The sequence below is a fragment of the Macrobrachium rosenbergii genome, chromosome 55, assembly GCF_040412425.1.
Source record: "Macrobrachium rosenbergii isolate ZJJX-2024 chromosome 55, ASM4041242v1, whole genome shotgun sequence".
Classification (NCBI taxonomy): domain Eukaryota; kingdom Metazoa; phylum Arthropoda; class Malacostraca; order Decapoda; family Palaemonidae; genus Macrobrachium; species Macrobrachium rosenbergii.
The window spans coordinates 65,464,598-65,489,619 of record NC_089795.1 but is presented as its reverse complement, the minus strand read 5'-3'; the positions used below and the strand labels follow the sequence as shown (position 1 = coordinate 65,489,619).

The 25,022-nt window shown below is 41.7% G+C and overlaps 1 protein-coding gene across 1 annotated transcript in view; it reads left to right on the top strand.

Moving 5' to 3' along the window:
- Positions 1–2,921: 2,921 nt before the first annotated feature.
- LOC136835351 (TBC1 domain family member 16-like) overlaps positions 2,922–25,022 on the top strand; it is a 116,555-nt gene continuing 94,454 nt past the window's right edge. Inside the window, exons 1-2 of the mRNA XM_067098735.1 lie at positions 2,922–3,068; positions 17,585–17,778. Coding sequence (XP_066954836.1) covers positions 17,679–17,778 — 100 coding nt within the window. The 5' untranslated portion in view covers positions 2,922–3,068; positions 17,585–17,678. The remainder of the gene's footprint in view (positions 3,069–17,584; positions 17,779–25,022) is intronic.

Below are 25,022 nucleotides of genomic sequence, written 5' to 3'. Positions count from 1 at the left end.
ATCAAATTTCAGAATGATGTCAGTAGTTCCACTTGCGGAAAGTTCCTTGGATAATGGACTCATCTTAATCACATCCTTCTGAGATGGAATTCACTATATAGTGATTTATAATTCAGATATAAATGCTGATATATAATTCAGTAATTAGACTCATCCAAGGTTATTGCATGTAATCAAACAAATCGTAAAATAAATATTTGACGATTTAATAGTCTGATTCAAGGTTACTGAAAATACTTCCGTACAATCAAAGTCCTCATATCAGAGAAGAAATGAAAAGTTAGCGTAAAAACGACATTAAATATGGCATCACATCAAATATGCACTGCTTTCAATAGGTACATCACCGATAAGAATTATACCCATCATACGATCCAACAACGGTATATAAAGTACATTTAGTGAGACGTAAGTAATACAAATTATGCCCTTCATAAGTTTAATTTTATTACTGTGTTGCTACAGGTTCGTTACACAGGTCGAGAATCCATCCATCACTTAATGTGCCCTTGATCTAATTAGTGAAGAAGAGGTTGTGTGGAAAAAAGGAGTCATATAAAGGTCAGTTATGAAGCAAATTCCAGATCACACCAGTGTTAGGGGGGGGCTCACCAAAGCACTGGATGGGGCGAAGTATTTTAAAGTAGATGAGCCTTGACCAATGATTTTACAGTAACGTAGCTGTAATAATCTGTAATAATGTAATAATGGTAACCTCGACGAGATATGCAATATTTAGTTGGTGCGCATACGGTGACCGTCTTAGATCGACAATGTCAAATACATTTGCTTGGAAATGAAGGCACAGGTTGTCCAACCAGCTATATCACCTGCAACAACACAGCAAAGAAAGCGGCAGTTTAATTCTTACATTGCCTAGTTAACTGTTGCAATAAACAGCAGTTTTGTTAAATAATTACAAGATTTTCTCCCTAAACAACCAGATTTATTCTAAAGCATAGTGCAAAGGGCGTAAAAAAATAAAATTCATTTATACACATATTTAAGGAAAGTCAGTTATTTCGACAACATCATCCAAGCAATTCTGTTCGCTATAAGCAACGCATCTCATACTTTATGATTTCAGTTCATCTCTACACCTTTCATTAACAAAAAATTAATAACAACATTGCAATGAGAGGTAAACCTCGTAACAATAACTGGAATATTTTTATGTGCATTGGCAACTTCACTTGTCTTCACAGTGATTTCACTTGAACCCAGGGGAGACCATGTCGAATAAATTCTCTTCCTTAACTTTGTCAACTAAGTTACCTTCTCTGTATATGAAGCAGCCATCTTTCTCATGGTAATTTCATATATTTAATTTTTTTCTTATTGCAGTATCAATACGCAAGTCAACGTCCTTTGAATCTATTCTATTTTCTTCGTAAGGCAATTGCATTTTAGTTAACATCCCAGAGCACATCTGCTGAGTCACATTCACATGCCCAGGCTTTATCTTCACTTTTATCAGATCTACAAGAGGGCGAAACTAGCTTTCCACTGTTGCAGCCATAATGCAATTGCACTGACACTCGTACTGTATATTCTTATGACGATTTTTTCTTGTGCAAAATTACCAGTTCCATGGAGGGGAAGAAAAATTGTGTTGGTTCGCTCAAAATTCAAGAATTGTGTCAAGAACATTTAGTAATTACTAGCATGCCCGAACTCCTAGGCGGCCTCCCCTATATTATTATTATTATTATTATTATTATTATTATTATTATTATTATTATTATTATTATTATTATTATTATTATTATTTACCGTTGTTGGATCTAATCTGTCAATAAATCAGTATAGAATTTAAGTTTTATTTAAAAGGATCCAAACCAACATACACTTTATACATTTTACCTGGCGCCCGCAGTGAATAACAATAGGCTATCCTTAATCATTTCAGGTACTTTTTTTATAATATCTTCAATACTTCTAAGAGACGATTTTTTCATAATGATTTTCTCTGTAGATATATCAAGTCCCTCTTCTCTCTTTGTAAAAAAAAAAAAAAATACTTATGCTGTATTTGTTACAAAAATCATACGCAATTGTCCTTTTCAGACTTCGTGGGTAGAGATACTTTATTTGCTGGTCTTTTTGAGAGAGTGAAATCATGCCTTCCAATGTTTTTATGGTAATATGAAATCAGTTTACTAATTTAGACATGATTTTGGAATTTTGGACCGGGGTTGCAGTTTTCGTTAGAGTGTTGGATGTTCTTCCTGCCGCAGCCATTTCTTAATTTCGAGATGCAAATATGAAATAGATCTGTCATTCTGTTACGCTTACCAGAGATGCGTACAAGAAACAAACCGATGTTAGCAATGCCGTCAACCTATTCGTTCTCTATAATCACACGGTTTACACCTGTGCAATTCTGATTTATTGTCATGGCCCCGAAACAGCGTTTCCTCCTCACGCCAGCAAGAACAATTATTGACAGGGGCTAAACCCCATCTTTTCTGTAAACAAGCTCACATAATTTCAGTCTTTCTAATATTCTGAAACTCTTGTGAGCCCCTCACAGTATAGTTAGTCCTTTTAATAACGAACAAGTACAAGAAAATTGTCTATGGATTTGTACATACAAGTTAAGCATAGAATCATAAAAGCCTGGGACCTCATTCTTTGGTCAAGATTTGCCTCATGGCTTTTCTCCAGATCTTGCTGTTTTGTGATGACCATTAGAAAACTGGAAAATTTAAAGGTATAATTGCTGCTCCATTCATTTTCAGTTCAGTTCAAGTTTGCTTTGGCCTCCACTGCTTTCAGGTACAAGCATGCACATCAGAGAAAGATATTTTATTTTTTTCAAGTATGTTATTCCTACTAAACTAAAAATGAATATATGCAGAAAAGAAAACTAACCAGGCAATTTTTTTGGTAAATTTGACGCCTAAAGAGGGTGTTGTACCATAATGTTTTGTTGTGACGTCAGAGTGGGCTGTACGACGTCACTGACGTCTGCTAGTTGGCAGCTGATGACAGCAGCTGTCATCCTGCCTGTAGTGTGAGGTTTTCGAATTCTCAGATTTCACGCCTCTATATAAGTGTAACTTTTTGTAAGTGTTTTGTATATATCGGTACAATCGTTGTTCTAATGAGAGTTGTGTTCTTCAGTTTTTTTTTGGTAACTATTGATTAGGCTACTTCACCCTAGCCTGTGTTTTGAGGGTGGCTATGCTAGTTTAACTAAGCTAGGGTAAGGGTTGGGGGAATTCTATAAGATTATTATTAAGGTTCGCTAGACTGCCCCGCTTTTGTAGACTACAATACTGCTTGCTAAAGGAATTTATGTTAAGTGTGAAAAACTGGAGCCAGAAATATGGGTAGGGTTGATAGCCTAAACCCTAAACGATAATGGTAAACAAATGGGGCTAAGCCCGTAGATCCCCTTCAGTACTGTACCACCATTTATATTACCTCACGCGGTGCACTATAGGGATTGCTGAAGGCTCTCTGCAGCACCCCTTTGCGCCCTAGTTGGATCCCCCTTCATTCCTATTACTGTACCACCATTTATATTATCTTTCTTCCATCTTACTTTCGACCCTCTCTTGACAGTTGTTTCATAATGCAACTACAGGGTTTTCCTCCTGTTAAACCATAAAACCTTTTTAACTCTGTTTCCCCATCAGTGTTGAATGGCCTCATAGGTCCCAGCGCTAGGCCTTTGGGATAAATTTCATATTCCAATTCCAAAAGGGCCAATGGTAAGATGAATTCAGACCCTCCAAACTCATGAAACATTGTCTATCCTGTGTTTTATGCATCCATTATATATCATTATGGGAAATGTGAGGGGAAACCTAGGGTTTTGGGTTACAAAATACTCTGGTTTTGTATTATTTAAATACCAGTACTTCATATTGGAGTTTAGCATGTATGCTGTGTTCACAAGTCTCTGTAATGTGTCTAATACAAAAATCATCATAAGATTTCCATCATTCATTCACCTCGAGTGTTCATCCTCATGGGGCTGCTACTAAACACAGCACGCATGCATGTGTGCTGGTATTAAAGTTCAAATTTGGTTAAACATGAAAGCACCTACCATGTAACAACAGTGGAAAAATCTGCAAGAGAAGCAGCAGCACTAATGTATGAAGTCATGGAAAAATCAAAAGGGGAGAAAACTACTGTGTAAAAATTACCAAAAAAAGGTAATAATAATTGCAGGTATATATCCTAGAATAACTTTCCCTAACCTAAACTAACCTAGATTTAAACTATGGTCTTGGCTCCTGTGGACTTATGAGCTCTGAATGATTCTTAAAAATGATGCTATTAGCTTACTTAATGTATGCATTCTGAGTGAAGATCTTATACTGTAATGGAAAAAGGTGTGCAAGTAAGCCTGTCAGTTGCCCCTTGACTCCATCTGGTGAGCAGGATAACAAGTCCTCAGGGTGTTATGACATCACTAAAGAACAAGTAAATAGTAATTATTTACAGCCATTGAGAAATCCTTGAAACTTTGTAACAAGGTGGCTGATTGGAAGGCATGTGGGGAACCCCCATAAGCCTGCCTGTATCTTTTTTGTTTTGTGTGAAAATGGTGTTTGTGTCTTTTGTTTAACAGAGTGAACAACTAAAGGTGTGAAAGACGTAAGTGGGCATTGGCCAGTTTTTGCCTATGATGTTAGCAAAGTGAGTTTTGTTGTTCTCCAGTGGCAGGTCCTGTAAGGAGTAGAAGCTGAGGGAGGCCAAATGATGTTTTATGGTTTCTGTGAGAGGGACTGCTTCATTTTTGGTACTGCTGAATTTTTAATGCTCCTCTCTCTTGGACTCCCCTCTGTCTCACTCCCCACTTTTTGTTTGTTCTCCTCTGGCTTGGTGAGGGAGTTACAGATTTAAGGGTAGGCGACTAGCCCTTATTCTCCAACAGTGTTGACCAAGGTGTGCATGCTGAGCTCTTCCCATGTGAGAAGGCAACTTTACTAGACTAGTGGTAGATGTTTCTGTCTCTTGGTACTCCAAGCAAGCTGTCTTTCACCTCTTGTTCCTTTTGTCATTCCCAGTAGGAAACCCAGTGCTGTTGAGCTTCTTGCAGCAGCCATCTTGTTTTTGGAGATATCCTTGTAGTATTGAGCACAGGCTCTACTACTCTGATGCTGCTACATAGTTGAGGTATAGCTGAGGAGAATAAGACTCATGGAGAGGATAAGGTGAAGAAATGTAAGTGCACATTTTTCTCCACCTCCTTGAGCTCCTTCTCCTCCTCATGATCTTCTGCTGCTTCCTCTTCTTTTAGGAAGAAGAAGAAAAAAGGCGGTCTTGGAAGTCCTCTGACAAGAAGTCTAGGCAGACTTTGAGTGAATGCTTTCTTTCTTTGGGGTTTGGTGACAGCATTCATTCACATGTGGATGATGTTTGCAGTAGGTAGGTATGACAATGGGTTCTTGAGGCATCTTGTTAACCAGTCTCTCTTATTCCTTCCTAAACAAGAGATCTGTCCTGGATTTTTCCATTTGTTTTTCTGCCTAGATGTTAGAGAAGAATCAGTGCTAAATTTTTGCCCCTTGGATAGTGCACATGCAGGCAGAGGGTTCTTATGCAGTAGGTTGCTGCTGTACATTACCTTTGGGTAGGATGATCAGCATCTGTGTGATCATTCAGATCCTCAGGCATTGCCTGGTTTATCCAGAATTCCTGATGCACATATGAATGACCCTTAGATTGTGTGCATCTGGACAAAGGGGTTCATGCATTAAAAGTTGCACATCACTGAGTATTATGGTGAGCCGCATGCTTTTGATTGAGCTTGTAGTATGGCCAGGTCGAATTGTTTGTACCCTTTGTCCCAGGAGTGATCACCAGGACAGACTGGTGTGTCATCCTCTTGGGAGAGGATTCAACTAATGCTTTGTTGAAAATATCAAAACCTGAGTGTTCTCCTTCAGACTTCCTGCAGGTAGAGTCAGAATGGTAATTTCAAGATATTTAGACAATTTGTGACCTTAATGATCTTTGGGAAGCAACTACTGTTCATTTTTGAGCTTAATGATCTAGGGGAAGCAACTTCAACTCCATTTTGGAACCCGTCTCATAGTAGAATGTACTCTAGGGTGCACTCCAAAGGCGAGAGTGTCGTTTTGACTGTTTTGATCATTGCTTGCTTGTGGTTTCTTGGATCAGGTTAACAGTTGATCTGAGGATCAGAATTTTCCCTGCTGTCTGTCAGTTTGAGAAAACTATTTCCCCCACTATTGATATGCCAAAGGAAATTTTACATGCTAGAGGATGCATAGACTACTACCCTTCAGATTGTTTCATCAGGCTATACTGACAAGAAACCTCCCTCTGGAGAAACTCCATGAAGGAGTGAGTCTGTTACATAAAAGAAGATGGTTTGTATTCTTGTAGGAAAAAATAACATTTTAAAAGCAAGCTGATGCTGAAGGAAAAAGTGCAAAGTTAACAGCAGGTGAATGAGTAGTCGTCCCCATTAATTCCCCCTTTAACCACAAGTTAACTGCGAGTCACTGAATTTCAGCGACCAAGTCCAGCTCACGCTGAGGAATCCTCCTGTTTAAATGTAGTGTACAGCAATTATTTAGTGTACAGTAATTACCTTAATATCAACTCCTTTATGTCCATGCTCATGAGGAGCTTTAAAGTCTTGCTCACCCTGATAGCTTTGGTCCCCAGAGTGGGATGTGAGTCTTGTACTCTGCAGTCTAATGCAGGCACCGTATGAGCCCTTGGAGGAGGCCTCAGACTGAGGTCTTGTTCTGTAAATTTTTCTGCTAGCCTTAAGCCTTAGTGAAACAGCTGGTGAGTTGCACAGCCTATAGTAACTTGCCTGACACTCAGATGACTGTGACTCATTTTTGTTTGTTCCTGTGTTTGTGGTGAAAATAAGAACCTGTCAGTTCTTGTGAGTACCAGCAGGCATGAGGATGTGTTGAGGAAAACCCTCCAACACCTCCTCCTTGGCTTTGGGGAGCAGTCAAGTGGGCATACAATTTTCCCTGTAAGGGGGACAGTCCAATAGCCCAAGCAAGAGTTCATGAAGTCAGGGGTAGGAAATGAGAACAGGTGTCCAGAGACATCAGACTACCTTTACCTCATTCTACTTCAGGGATGATACCTGTAAATCCTTTGTAGTCATCCAGGCTCCTCTGGAACAAAAAGTATCACATCTAAGGTACTCGGAGGGCATAAGGCTGCAGGTTTTATGAATGGATGACTAGCTTCCCTCTGTTTCTTCTACCTTTCTTTCCTTCCTCTGCAAGGCAGCAGTCAGGCTGAGTACATGCTGCACCAGCCCTGATGAGAGCTTCAGCTCATGAAGCATAACTTTTCCTCCCTTTCCCTTTTAACAAAGGGGTGAAGCACGGGGCAGTGGCAGTAGAGCTACCATCTAAACCTACCATTTAATGATTGACCCATACATAAAGCTGAACAAACAGACTAGGCCATGGTAAGAGCAATTATTATCTTACAAAATTATCCCAGCTAATATCTCTCTCTCTCTCTCTCTCTCTCTCTCTCTCTCTCTCTCTCTCTCTCTCTCTCTCTCTCTCTCTCTCTCTCTCTCTCTCTCTCTCTCTCTAATAACCCCTTACCTGACTGCAGCTTTGCCTACCCAGAGCCCCTTAAAGTACCTTATATTTATTGCTTACCATAGGTTTCTGAGGATGGCCTAGTATCCATATAAAGTGTGGTTCTGTATGATGAGACTACAGTAATGAAGTGTCTACAATAGGCTTGGTCAGCACCATTACCTGCCTATTTGTTCCCACAAAAATACAAGCCTTTGTCTTTTGTATGGATTACCTTCAGTGGAAGCTGGTCCAGTAATTGCAGCTTGGTGACAAGTTAGTTAACTAGCATTAGGTGGGGGTCCCTACCCACTTGATTGAATGTCAGCATCACTTTTCCATCACCTGCTTTGCTGTTCAAACATTGGCACTTCACTCTTGTGTATTATGGCTGTTGTTAAAATTTTGCTAAGTTTCCTCTGGTCTGAGTGGTTACTGACTTACGCTTGTCTGTTTGAATTTGACTATTGTAAGATGATGATACCTGATTTTCTGCTCACAAGAATGACCAACATAAATGTCTAGAATGTTAACAAGTGTAGGTTCATGTCCTCTTGATGTTGACCCACATTCGTACTGTTCTTTCTGCAGAGACCAGGAGTGTGTGTGTGCCATCTCTGAACTGTGCTGAGTGTCTTTAGTGCTCATTTTCCCAGTGGAAGAAGTACTGGTTAAAGTGGAAGAAGCCAAGGAAGGTGCTGCTTGTGTCTTCTACGGGTGGAAAACTACCATTTAATATAAGTGACTTACCAAGCAATTACATAGCTACTAGCTTTCTACACAGCAGTCTAAAGAAATTCAAATTTTCATGGTGGCACTGCCATCACTAGTGTAGGCGACAGGGTCCCACCCACTTTCGGGACTGATAGGCTCAACTCAGCATAGAGCTTCAATTCCTTTTCTGCCGGCTCCCGATTAACATCGGTAGTCTTGTGCAGTCGCTGCTTCATCTTTTTTGGATTTTTTGTCCAGTATTGTTGGTGAAGTATTCTCTCTCATTTCTTTGTGGTGGCTTTTCCAGTTCTTCAGACATTCGTTATTGCATTGAGGGGTGTAAAATTAGACTTGTTAAAGGGGCTTATGATTTGCACACTAAGTGTGGCAAGTGTAGGCATGTCCAGGGTGTCAGGATTGGGAAGACCTTGAAATCCCATCTGGACAACTTAGACCGAGATATGGAAAAGGAAGGCGGTCTTAGAGTCGAAGGTAGAGCTAGTCATGAGATTCCTTCTTTACCTGATGTGTTAGAAGATAGCTCTGTTTCTTCTCCTTTGATTCATGTTATGTCTCGCATCCTTAGCCCTCCTACACATTTACCCCACACTACTTTACCAGGTTCCCATGCTTCTGATCCCAACGCTGTTGCCAGTCTCAGAGCAAGATTCTTAGCCAGTACTGTTATGTAATTAACTTCCTCTTTCAGGGATTTTGTGTTGAAAACGCCACCAAGTGTCAGTGTTGCAGCAGTGACAGTGTTGTGAGTGTTAAGGAGGTGGCTGTCCGTCCCCCGGTGCTCCTAGACAAAGGTCACTGTCCCACTCCCCTGCACTGGGGAGAAGACATACCGGAGGTCCAAGGGAGGCCAGTGGGGTTTGCCCACGGCAGTCGCCCCCTCCATTGAGCCTGTTGCACGGTCCCAGGCTACGACAGAGTGCCATTAAAAAGGCATCTTGTTCAGTGCTTCTCATCTGTCGTCAGATTTGGAAGACTCTTTGCTGGATGCGAGGCGTCAGCAGCGTTGATCTTCCGTCTCTCGGCCTTTGAAAAGATAATTCAATGTGGCAGACAGCTCTCCTCCTCCTGTCAAGAGATATAAGGAGGCTACCGCTTTTTCTGCTTGTCATCAACCTTCTTGGGATTGTCCAGGACCTCTTTCGAGTCACGAGCGCCCATTTTTGTCTTTAAGCGATATGATACTTCGAGTAAGCGCCCGTCACTGTCTGCTAAGCGCCCTCTCTTCTTGGAACACCCCTCTATTTCGACTCGCTTGGCGCCTGCTTTGCACCCAGCTGCTCAGCGCCAACTGTGGAGCGTTCGGCACCAACAGTAGAGTGTTTGGTGCCAACTGTGGAGTGTTCGGCGGCAACATTTTGGCACTCGTTGCCAACAGTGGAGTGCTTGGCGCCAAATTCTGGGCTCTCGGCACCAAATTCCAGGCTCCCAGCTCCAACTTCAGGGCGTTCGGCACCAGCTGTGGAGCATTCTGCAGCAACTGTTGAGCGTTCGGTGCCAACTATGGAGTGTTTGGCGCCAACATTTGGGCTCTCGGCGTCAAAAGTGGGGCGCTCGGCGCCTCTTCCTTCTTCATCAGCTCAGAAAAATTCTGCTTTAGCCCCAATTAAGTGTCAGCTTGAGGAACTGATGGGCTTTTTAAAAAGAAACTGTCATTTCCAAAGAAGACGAGGATGAACTGGAACAAGATACTGCTCCTTCGTCTGCTTATTCATCGTTGCTAAGATTCTTTCTGGCAAATTTTCCAGATTTCTTCGAGCCTGCTGCTCCTGTTTCCCCAGCCTCGACATTTCTTTTGAGGAAATGTACTGCTTACGTTGTTTGCCTCCCCAAGCTAGTGCTTTCCTCCTCTTCAAAGAAAGTTTTTTGAGAAGTGGATGAGTGTCTGGCCATGAAGAGGGACCAAGGTAAAGCCCTCCTTCCAAACTTCTCAAGAAAAAGTATCGATTCTATGCCATTGTGGAAGCTCCCTCTTAGGGAATCTTTGCCATCTTCCAGGGGGTTTTCTCCAATTTGGTTGACGCCACTCGTTGTTTTACGTTCTCCGCAGCCAAGATTTCCTGTTCAAGGTATTAGAAATATTTTGCTTCCTTGATTGGACGGTGGGGGCTTTAGCTAGAAAAATCGAGGATTGTCTGGTCTTGGCCAAAGATTTCTCCTCTGACTGGTTCGGAGTACAGTACTGTCTTACGTAGGGATGGTTCTTCCAAGCTCACTTCCCTGTTTTTGATGGGAATCTTGAAGAGAGAGCTGCAATGCGGCTTTGCCACTAAAGGAGTCACTGCAACATAGAAGTCACCTTTCTCATTGTCTCCATTAGGCAGATCCCATTTCTAGCTCCAAGACACTGTTAAGGAGATCCTCTCTGACCTTCAGAAGAAATCGACAACTGATCTTCCGGCTCAATTTTCCAAGCGGCCTAAGGAAGCTCCCGCAACAATAACCAAGTCCTTCTCTCCTCTAGAGCAGCCCTTTCAAGGAGGAAAGTATGAACCTTAATCTAGATGTCCCCGTCTAGATTGACCAAAATGTCTTTATTTAAACCAGCTGCTAAGAAATGAGAACACAGTCCCTCTTGCCCCGGTCGGAGCCAGGCTACACCTCTTATAGGAGGAATGGAGCTGCAGAGGGGCAGAACCTTTCCATGAGAAACCTCTCTTATCCAAGTCGCCGATCAACTTGACTGCCTACTTGGCTCACTCCGAGAAGCTTGCCACTTTTTCTCTAGAAGTAGAGTCCCTTCTTCGCAAAGAGGCAATAGCAATAGAGGAGGTTTTAGATCTCAACTCAGAGGGATTTTAATACCGTCTCTTCATGGTCCCCAAGTCATCAGAGGGTAGAGGCCAGTTCTGGATGTCAGCTTCCTGAATCGTTTTGTGCTGAAAACCAAATTTCATATGGAAACCAGTCAATAGGTCATGTCCTCTCTCCATCAGAGTGACTGGATGGTTACCCTGGGCATGCAGGATGCCTTTTCCCATGACTTGATACATCCAGACTCAAGAAAATTCCTGCACTTCGTATATCGGGGCAAATTCTCCAGTTTCAAGTCTTGTGCTTCAGCCTGTCCACCGCCCCACAAGTGTTCACTAGAATCCTAGCTCCTCTTTGGAAATGGCTTCACCTTCCCGATGTCAACATTTGTCTCTATCTCGACAATTGGCTGCTTCGCTCTTCTTGGACTTGCTCAGTGCTTCAGTGGATGAGTCTGCTGGCGACCTAGGCCTCAGTAGAACTGTTTGTAAAGAGGGGCAGACTTCCTTTTCTCCCCATCTCCTCAGATATCAAGATGGACATTCAATGGTGGTTGTCTGTGGAAAGACTTTGAGAGGGGAGTCTCTTCTAACATTGCACCCAGAATTTTATTCCAATGCTTCAGGAGGTTTGGGGAGCCCTTCTAGGGAGTTGGAAGATCTCAAGGATGTGGCCTGTAGATCAAAGAGCTCCACATCTATGTGAAGGAACTAAGGGCCATTCAACTGAGTCTCCAGGCTTTTTCTCCTTTAGTTTCTAGCAAAGCAGTAGTGGTTTATGCAGACAACACCATGGTGCTGTCTTATGTCCGCAAACAAGGGGGCACCCACTCCTTCTCCCTCTATGAGTCAGCGAAAGACCACCTCCTCTGGGCAGATCAGTACCAAGTGAAGATTATCACTCGCTTACCAGGTGAAGATTGTTACTCGCTTCTTGCAGGAAAAAATGAACGTCCTTGCAGACGAATTGAATCACTGCAATCAGATGTTGCCAATGGAGTGGACTCAGGACTCCCTCGTATGTGATGATTTCTGGAAACTTTGAGACAAACTAGCTGTGGACCTCTTCGCAACATTGAGAAATCATCGTTTGCCTCCCCGTTTCTCCTCAGTCCCGGACCCCTCTCGCATGGGCGACGGATGCCATGCTGTTGGACTGGACGGGCCCTGATGTCCACGCCTTCCCACCTTTCGGATTGATCAGGGAAGCGATCAACAAGTTCTCCTCTCACCAGAGTGTCTCAATGACCCTGATCGCTCCGTTCTGGCCCAGGAAGGAATGGTTTCCAGATCTGCTGTGTCTGTTAATAGACCCCAAGACTTCTGCCACAAAGACAGTCGCTGTTCAAACAGCACCACTTCCTCATGCCCCATCAGGGATTGTCCTCTCTGGCGCTGACAGGCTTCAGACTGTTAAGAGCCTCATCAGAGTGAAAAGGCTTTTTGAAGCAAGCTACAGAAGCTTTTGCTAGGTGCAAAGTATCTTCTGCTGGCAGGCTATACCAATTCAAGTGGTCAGTTTTCAAAGGATGGTATCGACAAAATAACATTGCGTCTTCTGAAACCTCTATAAGCCAGTTAGCCTACTTTTTACCTTTCCTGAGGACTGACAGGAAGTTGTCTCCCTCTACCATTAAGAGTACTGTAATGGACAAACTCGGGCCAGAGGAGGAAGAGAGACTTCTTTGTCCTGTGGGAGCCTTGAAGTACAGTACTATCGTCAGAAGACAGAAAAGATCAGAGGACCCTCCGACAACCTTCGGTGCTCAGTGAAGAACCCTTCATGCCCTCTGTCAAAGAATGTACTTTCTTCCTTAGAAGTTCGATCACAGAAGTGCATTCTCAAATTCAAGATGTTTCATCTCCTCTTAAGGTCAAAGCTCATGAGGTTCGAGTGCTCGCACTCAGCCAGGAGTGCCCCCTTTCTTGACTCACTTGGTGTTCACTTCGTTAATCTTCCGCACCCAACCAATTGGCACCAATCCCAACTGTGGAGGTTCGGCGCCAGCATTTGGGCCCTCGGCGTCAACAATGGGGTGCTCGACACCAAACTCCATGCGCTCGGTGCCAACTTCTGGGATCCATGGCTGGCGTGGTTGGGAAAGGAAGCATAGGGGGCTCTCTGCCCCTCTACTGTCTCTTCGCCTTGTTGTAAGGTCGTTGAGTTTAAGGGAGTACCCGCCAGTTTTCAATGGTTGGGGTGGTGGTTCTTAATTTTGGTTGTAGATGACATTGTTGTGTTTATTCTGGTCTGTGCCCAGGGCAAGGGCACTATTTTTTGTCTTTGTCAGCCATTGGTGAACTTCCATGGCTGCAAAGTACCCACTGAAGTAGGGGAGACTCTTGGCCAATACATACTGCCATGCCCTCTACAGGTTAAGATGAGCGTCGACCAGAGGCGGTACCCACCTGAAGCAGCTCTCTTACCAGATAAGGTACAACAAGCATTGACCCAATGCTTTGGATTAGAACATGTCCATGATTCCCACTTCCTCGCAATGTGGAATCAGCTATGTAATTGCTTGGTAAGTCACTTATATAAAAATGACATTTGTACGATAAAGTAAAGTTTTATATATACTTACCAAGCAATTGCATAATCGGATCCCCCCCCCTCCCCTCAATGGACATTTAGTCATTATACAAATTGAAGCTCTATGCTGAGTTGCACCTATCAGTCCCGAAAGTGGGGGGGGGACCCTGTCACCTACACTAACGATGGCAGCACCACCGCGAAAATTTGAATTTCGTTAGACTGCCACGTACAAAGCTGGTAGCTATGTAATTGCTTGGTAAATATATATAAAGCTTTATTTTATCATAAAAATGTCATTTCTCCACTGCTTTTCCTTCCTGATCTTCACTGGCTCTGACCCCTTCTTTGCCCATTCTCTTCTCGCTTAGTCCGAGGAGGATATGCACATACTGGATGTCAATTGTAGTTCTAACAAGTAGGGATTCAAGAAAAGGGAATGCAACCATAGTTGTCGGTGCCTCCAAGTCCACTTAAGTATTCCTTTTCATCTTAAAGTTCATTTAGGGAGATTTCCTTTGGGAGATATGCATACCTAAATGTAAGGAGAATTTCTTGAGGTGTGCTTTGGATGAGGGTTACGAAGTAGAGATTGTGCTCATGCCAATCTGATTCTAATTCAAGCTAGGACTGTTGAATGCACCATTTGAACTGACAGTAAATTTATATCGTTTTATGTCTTAGATTAATATACACAATGCAATAATATACACAATGCAATAATATACACAATGCAATGCAGTGATTTAATTGCAATTTGGATAGCATATGAGTGAAGTAACCTGGGTGTCATAGTATAAGACTTTGGCTACTATTAGGTTAGTACATTTCAAATTGTTTGGACTATACAATAACATGATTTGAAATGCTCTACTTATTCTGAATGAGTCAGAATACTGTATTGCATATGTCAGCCCCAGAAGCTCTTAAATGAATCCTACAATTCTCAGTCAGCCAATTCTGGATGCATAGCAGTGCAATCCTTCCCCTTTTAATTATAATTTGGCCTCTCACTGGTAATTGGTCAGACAGCATGCAGAGTGAGCTGGTTAATTGTGTGGAGGTCTGTATGTGCAGGTTACTGGCTAATTATCATTTTCAGTCGTACAAAGGTTAAGTTCCTGATATTTCGGTGACTATGTACAGGCAGTCCCTGGTTTACAGCAGGTCTGGCTTACGACGTTCTGAGGTTACGACGCTTTTCAGATATATTCATCAGAAATTATTTCCTGGTTTACAACACATTTCTGTGATTACGACGCATTGTACGCCAATCTGACTGAAGAAATATGGCTCCAAAACGGCAGAATAACCAAAATTTGGAGTTTTTTTTAATGAAAAACTCACTAAAAATGCAGTTTACATCATTTTCAATACACCCAAAGCATTAAAAGTAAAGTTTTCTTAGGAGTTTTTAAGATTTTGGATGATTTTTTGGTTTATGGCGATTTTCGGTTTACGACGCGGCGTAAAAACGGAACCCCCATCATAAACCGGGGACTGCCTGTACTTGGGTTGATTATATTTCAAGCATAAAAGGTATGTGACACAAAATATCAGTAATTGTAAGCTTGTATGTTTTGACCATTAATCTTTCTCTTTCAATGGAAGAGGTGAGATATACTCAAAACACAAGAGAAGCTGTGGAAAAAATAAATGTGGTGTGTGTGTGTGTTGTTGAGTTGAAGAAAAGAAAGATTAAGTGCCATTCAAAAAGGATTAAAAAGGGATATATCTTAACTTAATATTTTCACTCAAGATGCAGCATCCTGCCTAAACAGGGGCTTCATCCCTTTCATTGAACTTCACCATGGACCTTCCGAAATAAAATTTCACTTGAAACTGCTGCTCTAACCTAACCTAACCTAGGATGCAGTGTGCTACCTTTCTGGTGATCTTGCATACACTCTCTGCAGATGGATTGTTCTACCTGACTAGAGGCATTCACAACTCCTGGACCCCCGATATCTTCCCTTATGAAAATTATCATATGCTGTTTGAACACATCTGAACCTAACTTTGTACAAAAGGATGAAGCAGCAGCCTGCCTGATGGGGGTTACTGAACCCTAGCCTTCCATATATCCTCACCTAGGATTTAGCATCTTGCCTGGACCCCTCCACCTCTAATACTATTTTATAGTGAAAAGAGTCAGATGCTACTTAAAATGGATGCAAGGTAACCAAACATTACCTACTATGAAGTATTCTCCTTGAGGAAGGGAGGGAGGCCTTTGCTTTACCCCTCTGACTACTTAGCCTCATCTAGGATATTATGTCCTACATGACTGGGGAGCTATGCTACTCCCCCATTCCCTTACTCATCCTTGAGCATACCCCTTACCCAGCACTCCAGTTATAGAAAGTTTAGGTCTCCACACTGTGATGTTTTTCATTTTCTTATTAAACTTTGTAAAATTTAGCTATACTTTTGGCTATAAATCTGATATAATAATTACAAAAAGAATTTGTTGATTTTTGTGGTAGTTCATGAGAGTAACCAATGGATTTTGCATGTCCTTGTTGACCAGTGAGCTGATGGTGTCTTGAAAAAGTCTCGGTTATTAGAAAATAAGCATATTATTGTAGATTCTGATTGTTTTAATCATTAGCTGAATCACATTTCATCTTTATTAGAAAACAAGCATATTATTCTAGATTCTGATTGTTTTAATCATTAGCTGAATCACATTTCATCTTTGGCCTCTTTAGACACTTGAATTCTCTCCAAAATCTTTTGTATTTACAATCTTTTTACCTTATCCTGTGATTTGCCTCTTTTGTCATCCTACTATCACTTGTTGCAAATCAGCCATTTCCATTCATGAACCATCCATATTAGCTTTCATTGCTCCATCTTCAGTTTCCATTTACACCCCTAATCTGACTCTTACTTTTACTTTCAGCTTTTCTCCAATAATTTCTGGTGCTTCTCTTCACTATCTCCAATGAGCATATTTTCAGCTGCAAATATGAACCTTTTCACACTATTCAAGACCCATTTTCTTATCCTGCAACTCTTGCCCTGTCAGTCTTATTTTACTTCATCAGTCAAAATCCACATACAATACTGTATTATATACCTTCCTAATACTGTCCAGCTAAAGCTTCTTTCGGTTTTCACTTTACTTTCAAACTATTAAAATCATATAAATACCAACCACTCCTGTTTGACCATATTATCAACTTGTATCTCTTGTACTCTGCACTACCTCATAATCTGACAAATATTTCCCTGTCATTTTCTCTTCCCTTAGTATACTTATGAATAATGTATTTACTGTAGAGACCAGATGTTTCTATCAGGCAGGCCCCTATCTGAACACATTTCGACAAGGCTCTCTCCTAACAACTACATCTTTCTATGATATCTACATCACTTGCTTTAAAAATCTGTATCACAAGCATCATTACTGTACTTGTTTTTTCAACCCACTTAGGTAAGTTTCAGATACTCCCAGAAGGTATCCCTTTCATTCATATTCTTTTTCATATACTGTACACAGGACATATACACTTCTAATTTTCCTCTTGTAAACAGAGTACGGTGTATGGGGCTACTCTCATGGTGCCCATCTAATTGCTGGTTGTAGCTGTCTGCTATGTGACATCTGAAGATCCACAATACAGTATAACTCTCTCTCTCTCTCTCTCTCTCTCTCTCTCTCTCTCTCTCTCTCTCTCTCTCTCTCTCTCTCTCTCTCTCAATGACCTTTCACTAAATCCTAACTTAGTCTGGATACCAGGCTGGTTGCACTGTTGTTTGATTTGTAATACTATATGTTCATTATATCAAAATGATTAATCTTTTAATAGGTACAGTTTTTGGACCTAATTGTTTATCCTCCTGGAAATTGTATAATTACAGTAATGCTTTAACATACTGTTGTTTAATTATGCAAAGCAATATTAGTAATTTTTTAATGAGACATTGTTGGCAACTCATTCAATGAGCCATATACTGTATTTGATTCTTGTGTCAAGGTTAATCCTTCCTTCTATTTGAACTTCAAGGATCATGAGGAAATCAAGATTGAGAGAGTTGGCTTAGGATTATTGTGTACAGTACTTCATCTAAATCTGCTTCTGTAAGATAACCAAGGCTACCATGTCGTTGAATGGCATACTTCGGCGGGCTTCAAGCTTCTTAGGGATTACTTCATCTGAATCATCAAAGCCAGCATATGAAGATGGAGATATTGTTTTCTGTGAGTACTGTACATGTTTCTTCAGTGTTTGCATTTTGATTGTACCTTCAGAATTTAGCACAGAACTCATAGACTGCTTTAGAAGCAAGAATCATCCTGGCTATGCCAATATGAAAAATATAGTTTTATATTATATATAACTTACCAAATAATTACATAGCCTATGTTTCTTACTCACACGGCAGCTAAAACTTTGAAATTCATGGTAGTGCTCTATTGTTTTAGTGTAGATGACAAGGTCCCACCCACTTTCGTGGAAGGATAGGTACAACACAGCTGAAGAGCTCAGTTCATTTCTGGCGGTTAATGACTGTACTTCAGTTATCTCAAGCAGCTTTGGTTTGAATTTGGTCACCGGATGGTTGTTCTTAGTCTCCGTTTGGTGATGTATTCTTTGATCTTGGTAGCATTCATGCTATTTCCAAATAGCTTAGGTTATATTAGACCTGTTTTTTCATAATTTTTTACTTTTCCCAACAATGTCTGACACTAGTGCTTCTAGTATCCGGTTTTGTAGCAAAGGCTGCAAAATTAGGTTGACAAAAGCGTCTTATGATTCCCACACAATCTGTAGTAGTTGCAGGGGACAGACTTGTTTGAGTGACTTCACCTGTATTGAATGCAGGGATTGAGATCATGGGAAGTGGAAAACTTTAAAATCTCATTTAGATAAGTTAGAGAGAGACAGAAAAAGAAAAGCAACAGTTAGAGCTGAAGCTAGGAATGTAGCTAGCATAGAGTGTACTCCTTAATCAGGAATAACCAATTTACCTGTTCTTTCTTCTACTCCTATTGCTGTTTCCCCTTTAACCAGCCCTCTAGCTTTTCAGCTTACTCCTTCACCCAGCCCCCCTTACTAAAAATCCTGATGCCATTGCCACCCTAGAAGCCCGTGTTGATCAGAATTTTGGGCTCATAGTTTCTACTATGGAACAGTTAAGTGCCTCAGTTAAAGTTCTTATGGATTAAGCCAGTGCTAAGAGTGCAAGTGCAAGTGAAGTGTTAGTGGAGGAGGTGTCTATCCGTCCTGCCGGCACTCCTAGACAAAGTTTGCTATCAAACTCCCATGCACCAGGGAGGAGGCATACTGGTAGTCCAAGAGAGGTCGATGGGGTTTGCCCACGGGTAGGCACCCCCTCAACCGAGCCTGTCAAGCAGTCCCAAGACTCGGTGGACAGCTGCTGGAAAGGCGTCCGAAAGGAAGTCCACGAAGTTTCTTCTAGTTCTTCAGACTCGGCTCGGACAAGGGGCTCCAAGGGCACTTTTATGAGGTATCTCGTCCCTTGAAGAGTCATGCAGTGGTTACAGACCACTCTTCTCTGCCTCCCTGCAAGCATGTGAAGGAACCTGAGCATAGTCCTCAGCTGACCTGTAGTTTCTGGGCCAGCCCGGAACAAGTTTCTCCTTCCTGTACACCAGTATTTGTCGCCCAAGTGTCCATCTTGCTCATGCAAGCGCCCAGCTTCGTCATCTAAGTGCCCAACAGATTCGGAGTACTGTACCCAGTGGCTCCTGAGCACCCAGTGCCCATGCTTCAGTGCCCGGCGCCGCCTGTCAAACATCCAGCGCCACTCTCCGAGCGACCGGCTCCATCTTTACAGTTAACTTCTACATCCACTCTTGGCTCCATGCTGCATGATTCTTCGATGGACCTGATTCAGTGCCAACTAGACGAGATTATGGGTCTCTTTCAGAAGAACCCAGCAATAATTCAAGACCCTCCTGACTTACCAACCTCATTGATTTCTTCTTCTTCGGAGGTTTTATACCAGGCTTCATCTTCATCGCCTTTCGCTAACCTGTTTAGGTATTTCCTGGTCGCCTTTCTGTCCTTTTTCTTGCCAGCTGTCCCGGCTTCTCCTGCCTCCACCTTCTGTATGAGGAATCAGCCTGTAGAGGTCTCCAGGCTCCCCAAGATGGTTTTGTCTTCCTCATCCAGGAAAGCCTTGAGAGAAATGGACTTTTGGTTCTCGGACAAGAGAGAGCAGGGCAAGTCAGCCTTCTGCACTCCCCCTGCTTGTCTTGCTTCTAAGAGATATGAAGCGTGCGCTACAGGAGAAGCTCCTTCCTTTGGAGTCACTGCCTGATAGACTCAAATAGACGGTCAGCTTTTGCTTCAGCCAAGGCCATGTTTTCTGCCACCGAACTTGACCACTTCATTAAGAATATGTTCAAGATATTCGAGGTCCTAAACTTTTTAGACTAGACTGTGGGAGTGCTGGCAAAGAAAATTGAAGACTGCAAAGATATGGCAAAGGACTTGTCTGCAGACTGGCTAGGGGTTTTATCCTGCGCCGATAAAGTCATTAGGGATGGCTCTATGGAACTGGCTTCATTATTCGCTATAGGTATGCTGAAGAAAAGAGAACTTTGGTGCTCTTTCACCACCAAAGGAGTAACTACCTCCCAAAAGTCGGCACTTCTTTTTTCACCTTTGGACCGTATGCACCTCTTCCCTCAAGCCACAGTCCAAGAGATAGCCTGAGATCTACAGAAAAAATCCACACAGGATCTGTTAGCCCAGTCAGCCAAGTGCTTCAAGGATCAACCTTCATTTTCTGTTAAGTTGGCCTCGCCTTTGCAGTAACACCCATTTCAGGGCAGTAAGACAAGACTTCAGACTAGACCGTGTTCGTTCCAATTTGCATGTATCCTGTCCAGCCAAGAAGACTCCCTCAAAACCCTCCTCTCGTAAGTGAGAGTCCAGTCCTCCTTGTGCCAGTGGGAGCAAGGCTCCTACACTTTTGGGAGAAATGGGAATCCAGAGGAGTAGATCAGTGGGTCTTGCTAGTCCTGAAAGAGGGATACTCCATCCCATTCAGGGAGAATCCTCCCTTAGTGTCAACACCCATCGCATTGACAGCCTACTCAGTAGGCTCCGAGAGGCTTTCAGCACTTGCAGAAGAGGTATCATCCCATCTTGCAAAAAGAGCTGTAGAGTTGGTCGAAGATGTCAGCACTCCAGGGTTTTACAACTGTCTTTTTGTGGTCCCCTAGTCATCCGGGCGTTGGAGACCTGTCCTGGACGTCAGTGCCCTGAATGTCATCATTCAGAAGACAAAATTCAAGATGGAAACAAATCAGTCAATCCTATCTCCCATCCAACAGAGTGATTGGATAGTGACCAAAGATATGGAGGACGTCTACTTCCAAGTCCCAGTACAACCAGACAGCAGGAAGTACCTCAGATTTGTGTTTCAGGGCAGAGTCTTCCAATTTCGAGCTTTGTGTTTCGGCCTCTCTATAGCTCCCCAAGTGTTCACTCGCATTCTCGCCCCTCTTGCGAAGTGGCTCCACGTCATGGGGATCAGTACATCCCTCTAGTTAGACGACTGACTCCTACACTCTCCATCAAAGAAACAGTGCACAGAGGACCTTCAGAAGACCTTACTTCTTGCCCAAGATCTGGGCTTATTCATCAATGTGAAGAAATCTTAATTGTCTCTGCCTCAAGTGATTCTATGTTTGGGGATGATAATAGACTTTCTGAATTTTTTGGTTTTCCCATCCCCCAAAAGAGTGCAATCATGCCTTCAAACAGTCCGTGACTTCCTCATGCTCAAGTCCTGTCGGCCAACAGGTGGATGAGCCTTTTGGGAACCCTTGCATCCATTGAGAAGTTCGTAAGCCTGGGGAGGCTTCACATGATGGTACTGCAGTTCTTCCTGAAGGCCAGCTGGAACAGGAAGATCCATCTGGACTCGTTTGGCTTTCCAGTTACTCCAGAAATCAGGGAGGACTTGAGATGGTGGCTTTCAGAAAGAAGACTTTTGGAAGGGAAGTTGCTCCTTCCTCTGCACCCCAGCCTTTCCTTGTATTCAGATGCTTCAGATCTGGTCTCCAGAAGAGAAGGATCTACATATCAGTGTGAGAGTTGAAGGCTATACACTTGGGTCTTCAATCATTCGCAAAAGTGACCTTCGACAAGACAGTAGCAGTGATGTTGGACAACACCTCCACTTTGGCCTACATAAAGAATCAAGGGGGCACTCACTCCTCCCTTTACAAGGCCACCAAGGACCTCCTTTTGTGGGCAAAGAAGAACCGCACTGTTCTGGTGACAAGATTCATCCAGGGAAAATTAAATGTGCTAGCGGATGGGCTAAGTCGGCGCAGACAGGTCCTACCCACAGAATGGGCTTTAGATCCACAGGCAAGCACCGACCTGTGGAAGTTGTTGGTGAAGCTGTCAATAGACCTGTTCGCGACATCAAAGAACCATCTCCTCCCGTTATTTTGCTCTCCAGCACTGGACCCTCTGGCATGGGTGACAGGTGCCATGCTCCAGAATTGGTCAAACCTAGACCTGAATGCCTTCCTGCCATTCAACATGGTGAGGGAAGTATGACGATGACTCTGTTAGCCCCGTTTTGACCACAAAGAGAGTGGTTCCTGGATCTCCTCAAGCTGTTAGTCCACTACCCCAGACTCCTTCCACAGAAGCCAAAGCTTCTCAAACAACCGCATTTCCACCGGTTCCACCACAACCTATCTGCTCTTGCTCTGACAGGTTTAAAAATGTCAGGAGACTCATAAGAGCGAGGGGTTTTTCAAAACCAGCTGTGGAAGCAAATTGCTAAGTGTAGATGACAGTCTTCTTTCAGAGTCTACCAAGCAAAGTGGGCAGTATTCTGTACATTACCCCCATGAATTCTCAAGGCAAACTGATCTCTCTCTCCTGTACAGCTCTCTGTTAGAGTTGCTGTAAGAGTTGCCATGAATCATTTATGGCCCATGGAAGTAATCTGAACACTTTTCCCATAAAAATTCGTTTAAACCGTATGGTGCAAAATGTTTATCGTCAGAGGACGATACCTGAATTTACTCTAAAGCTATAAATAGTCGTCATTTGATGACACCCGCTCACAAAGGGTTAAAAGAAGGCCAGTATCATAAACTATTAGACAAACAGGCCTACCTTTCTCTTGCCAATATTTTGTGTTCTAGAGGACAGTTTACGGATGTGGATATAACTTTGGTATCATAATAAAGTTATTTTCATATTCGTGCAATGAAATTGTATATAGAATAAAATTTAAATGATAAGGAAATCTTGCAATATGAACAGTTGGTGAGCATAGGTCATGTGTTGCCTGGCCTATACCAGTGAGATCTGAAAGCCCATGATGCCCATTGTTTTTTTGTTTGATCTGAGTAGACTGTTTAATACAAGATTGTCGTTCGTGTGATTGTATTATTATGTTATTAACACAAATTGCCATGTTTATGATTTGTGTAAGAAGGTACAGGCAGTCCCCAGGTTATGTTGGCCTCAGCTTACATCGTTTTAAGCTTACGGAGCTTTTCAAATATATTCATAAAAAAAATCTGTTCCGGGTTACAGCGGTTGTTCTAAGGTTATGTCGTTTCAGTCTTACAGCCCGCTGTGAGTAACGGAAGAATATTTGTATATTTTTGGAGGAGATTCTACAAGATCATGGATGGACACCTCACCAGAAGCAAGGTAAATCAATTGGGAAGTTTTCAAAACAGCCAGAGGATTAAAGATAAGATTTTCACCACTTAATTTCTAATTTTTTATAAATTTTTTAATACTGTACAGTGTTCCGGTTTACATCGTTTTCCAGCTTACGTTGTGCTTCAGGAACGGAACCCTCTACGTAACCCCGGGGACTGCCTGTATTAGGGTTCTTTAAATATATAACCATTCAAATGTCTCTCCGAAGAAAAATTTTAATATTTAAACAATGAGCTAATAATATCATAATTGTTGATTGTCAGCCAGTCATGAGCTACACGCATGCATGTGCCACATCTGCACCCATGAGTGGATGGATGAAATTAAACCAACTATAAATACTTGGCTATGATGGTGAAGGTGGGTCCATTCCAACTCTAGTAAATATATGTGAATTCAACAAATATAAGTACAGTACTGTACATAGAACAGGAATAAACTTAAACAATTCTTCATGGACAACCATTAAAAAAAGCGAGTGATCTGGATGTAGCCCATTAGAGAATGATATGTTTATGATGCATATGTCCATCAGCCATTAAAAATAAAAAGTAACAATGATGTGTAATGTCATGTGTATTTCTGCCAAGTGGGAAAGCTTACAAAAAACATGAGTGGTTGTCCACTCATGCACCTTCTACCATACACTATTAAACTGATGAGTCATCCATATCAGCCAATTAAAAGCAATAAACAAAGTGATGTGTGATGACATGTTAAGTGACGTGCTGTTAAGTCAATAACAATCATGAAAACTACTCACTGTCTCTCTCTCCCTCTTTAGCTTTGTAATTTTTTTTTTTTGGAGGGGGCGTTATTTGTCGTTGTATGCAGTGAAAATTACTGTATGACAAAACACCAAGAAATAAAAAAAATGAAAAATGATGGGGGAGAAAGGGAAGTTAGGTGTGTGTGTGTGTGTGTGTTTCATAGGCTACATTTATGGATGAAGGTGTTTCTTACCAAGGTATTGGTTGTTCCCTTGGTAGCTATCTCTCTTTTTATTTTTTTTGTTGCATATGATTACTGTATTTTATTAACAGGTACAGTGCAGCAATATCCTTTAATAAAATATAAAAAAACAAACATGTTATAGGCTGTACCTATTTATTTTATATTTGTCATAGGAATACTGTTTGTATTTTCATAAAAGATAAAATTTTTGGTGTTATATTCCCTAACTACTTAAAAATAATGGTTACTAGCAAATATCTACATATGCAATTACACATTTGTTAATGTTAAGATTTTGTTCCTAGGCCTAGGCATGTCAGTTTTTCTTCACTCGCTAAAAATACATTACACTTAGCATTCACATTTCTATGCATTGACAGTTTTTGGCCAGGAAGCATATGAAGTTATCTACATATTCTTGCACTTCAAGTTACTTTATGAATGAATTAGTTATACACCAAAAGTAGAATAACTTTCAAGAAAATAACATTCTTAGTCAGTTAAGGAAAAATCATTTTGCACCATAAAGGCAGTTTGAACATAGCTTAAAACTTCAGAATTCAAAGAATAAATTTTGTAATTCATATTCGTATTTTGACATTTTTTTATGACTTCTATTGTTATGTGTTGTAAAAGTAGTTATGATGACCACTTCAAGTGGCAAGTTAAGAGCACTGGCATTGACGGGACTGCTAATCTTATCACACTGTGGTTTGAGCTGAGTAAGGTAAAAAAAAAAAAATCAATTCATGACATAGATTACAGATTATACCAGTGCATAAAAGATATCATATTTATATAACAATAAGGA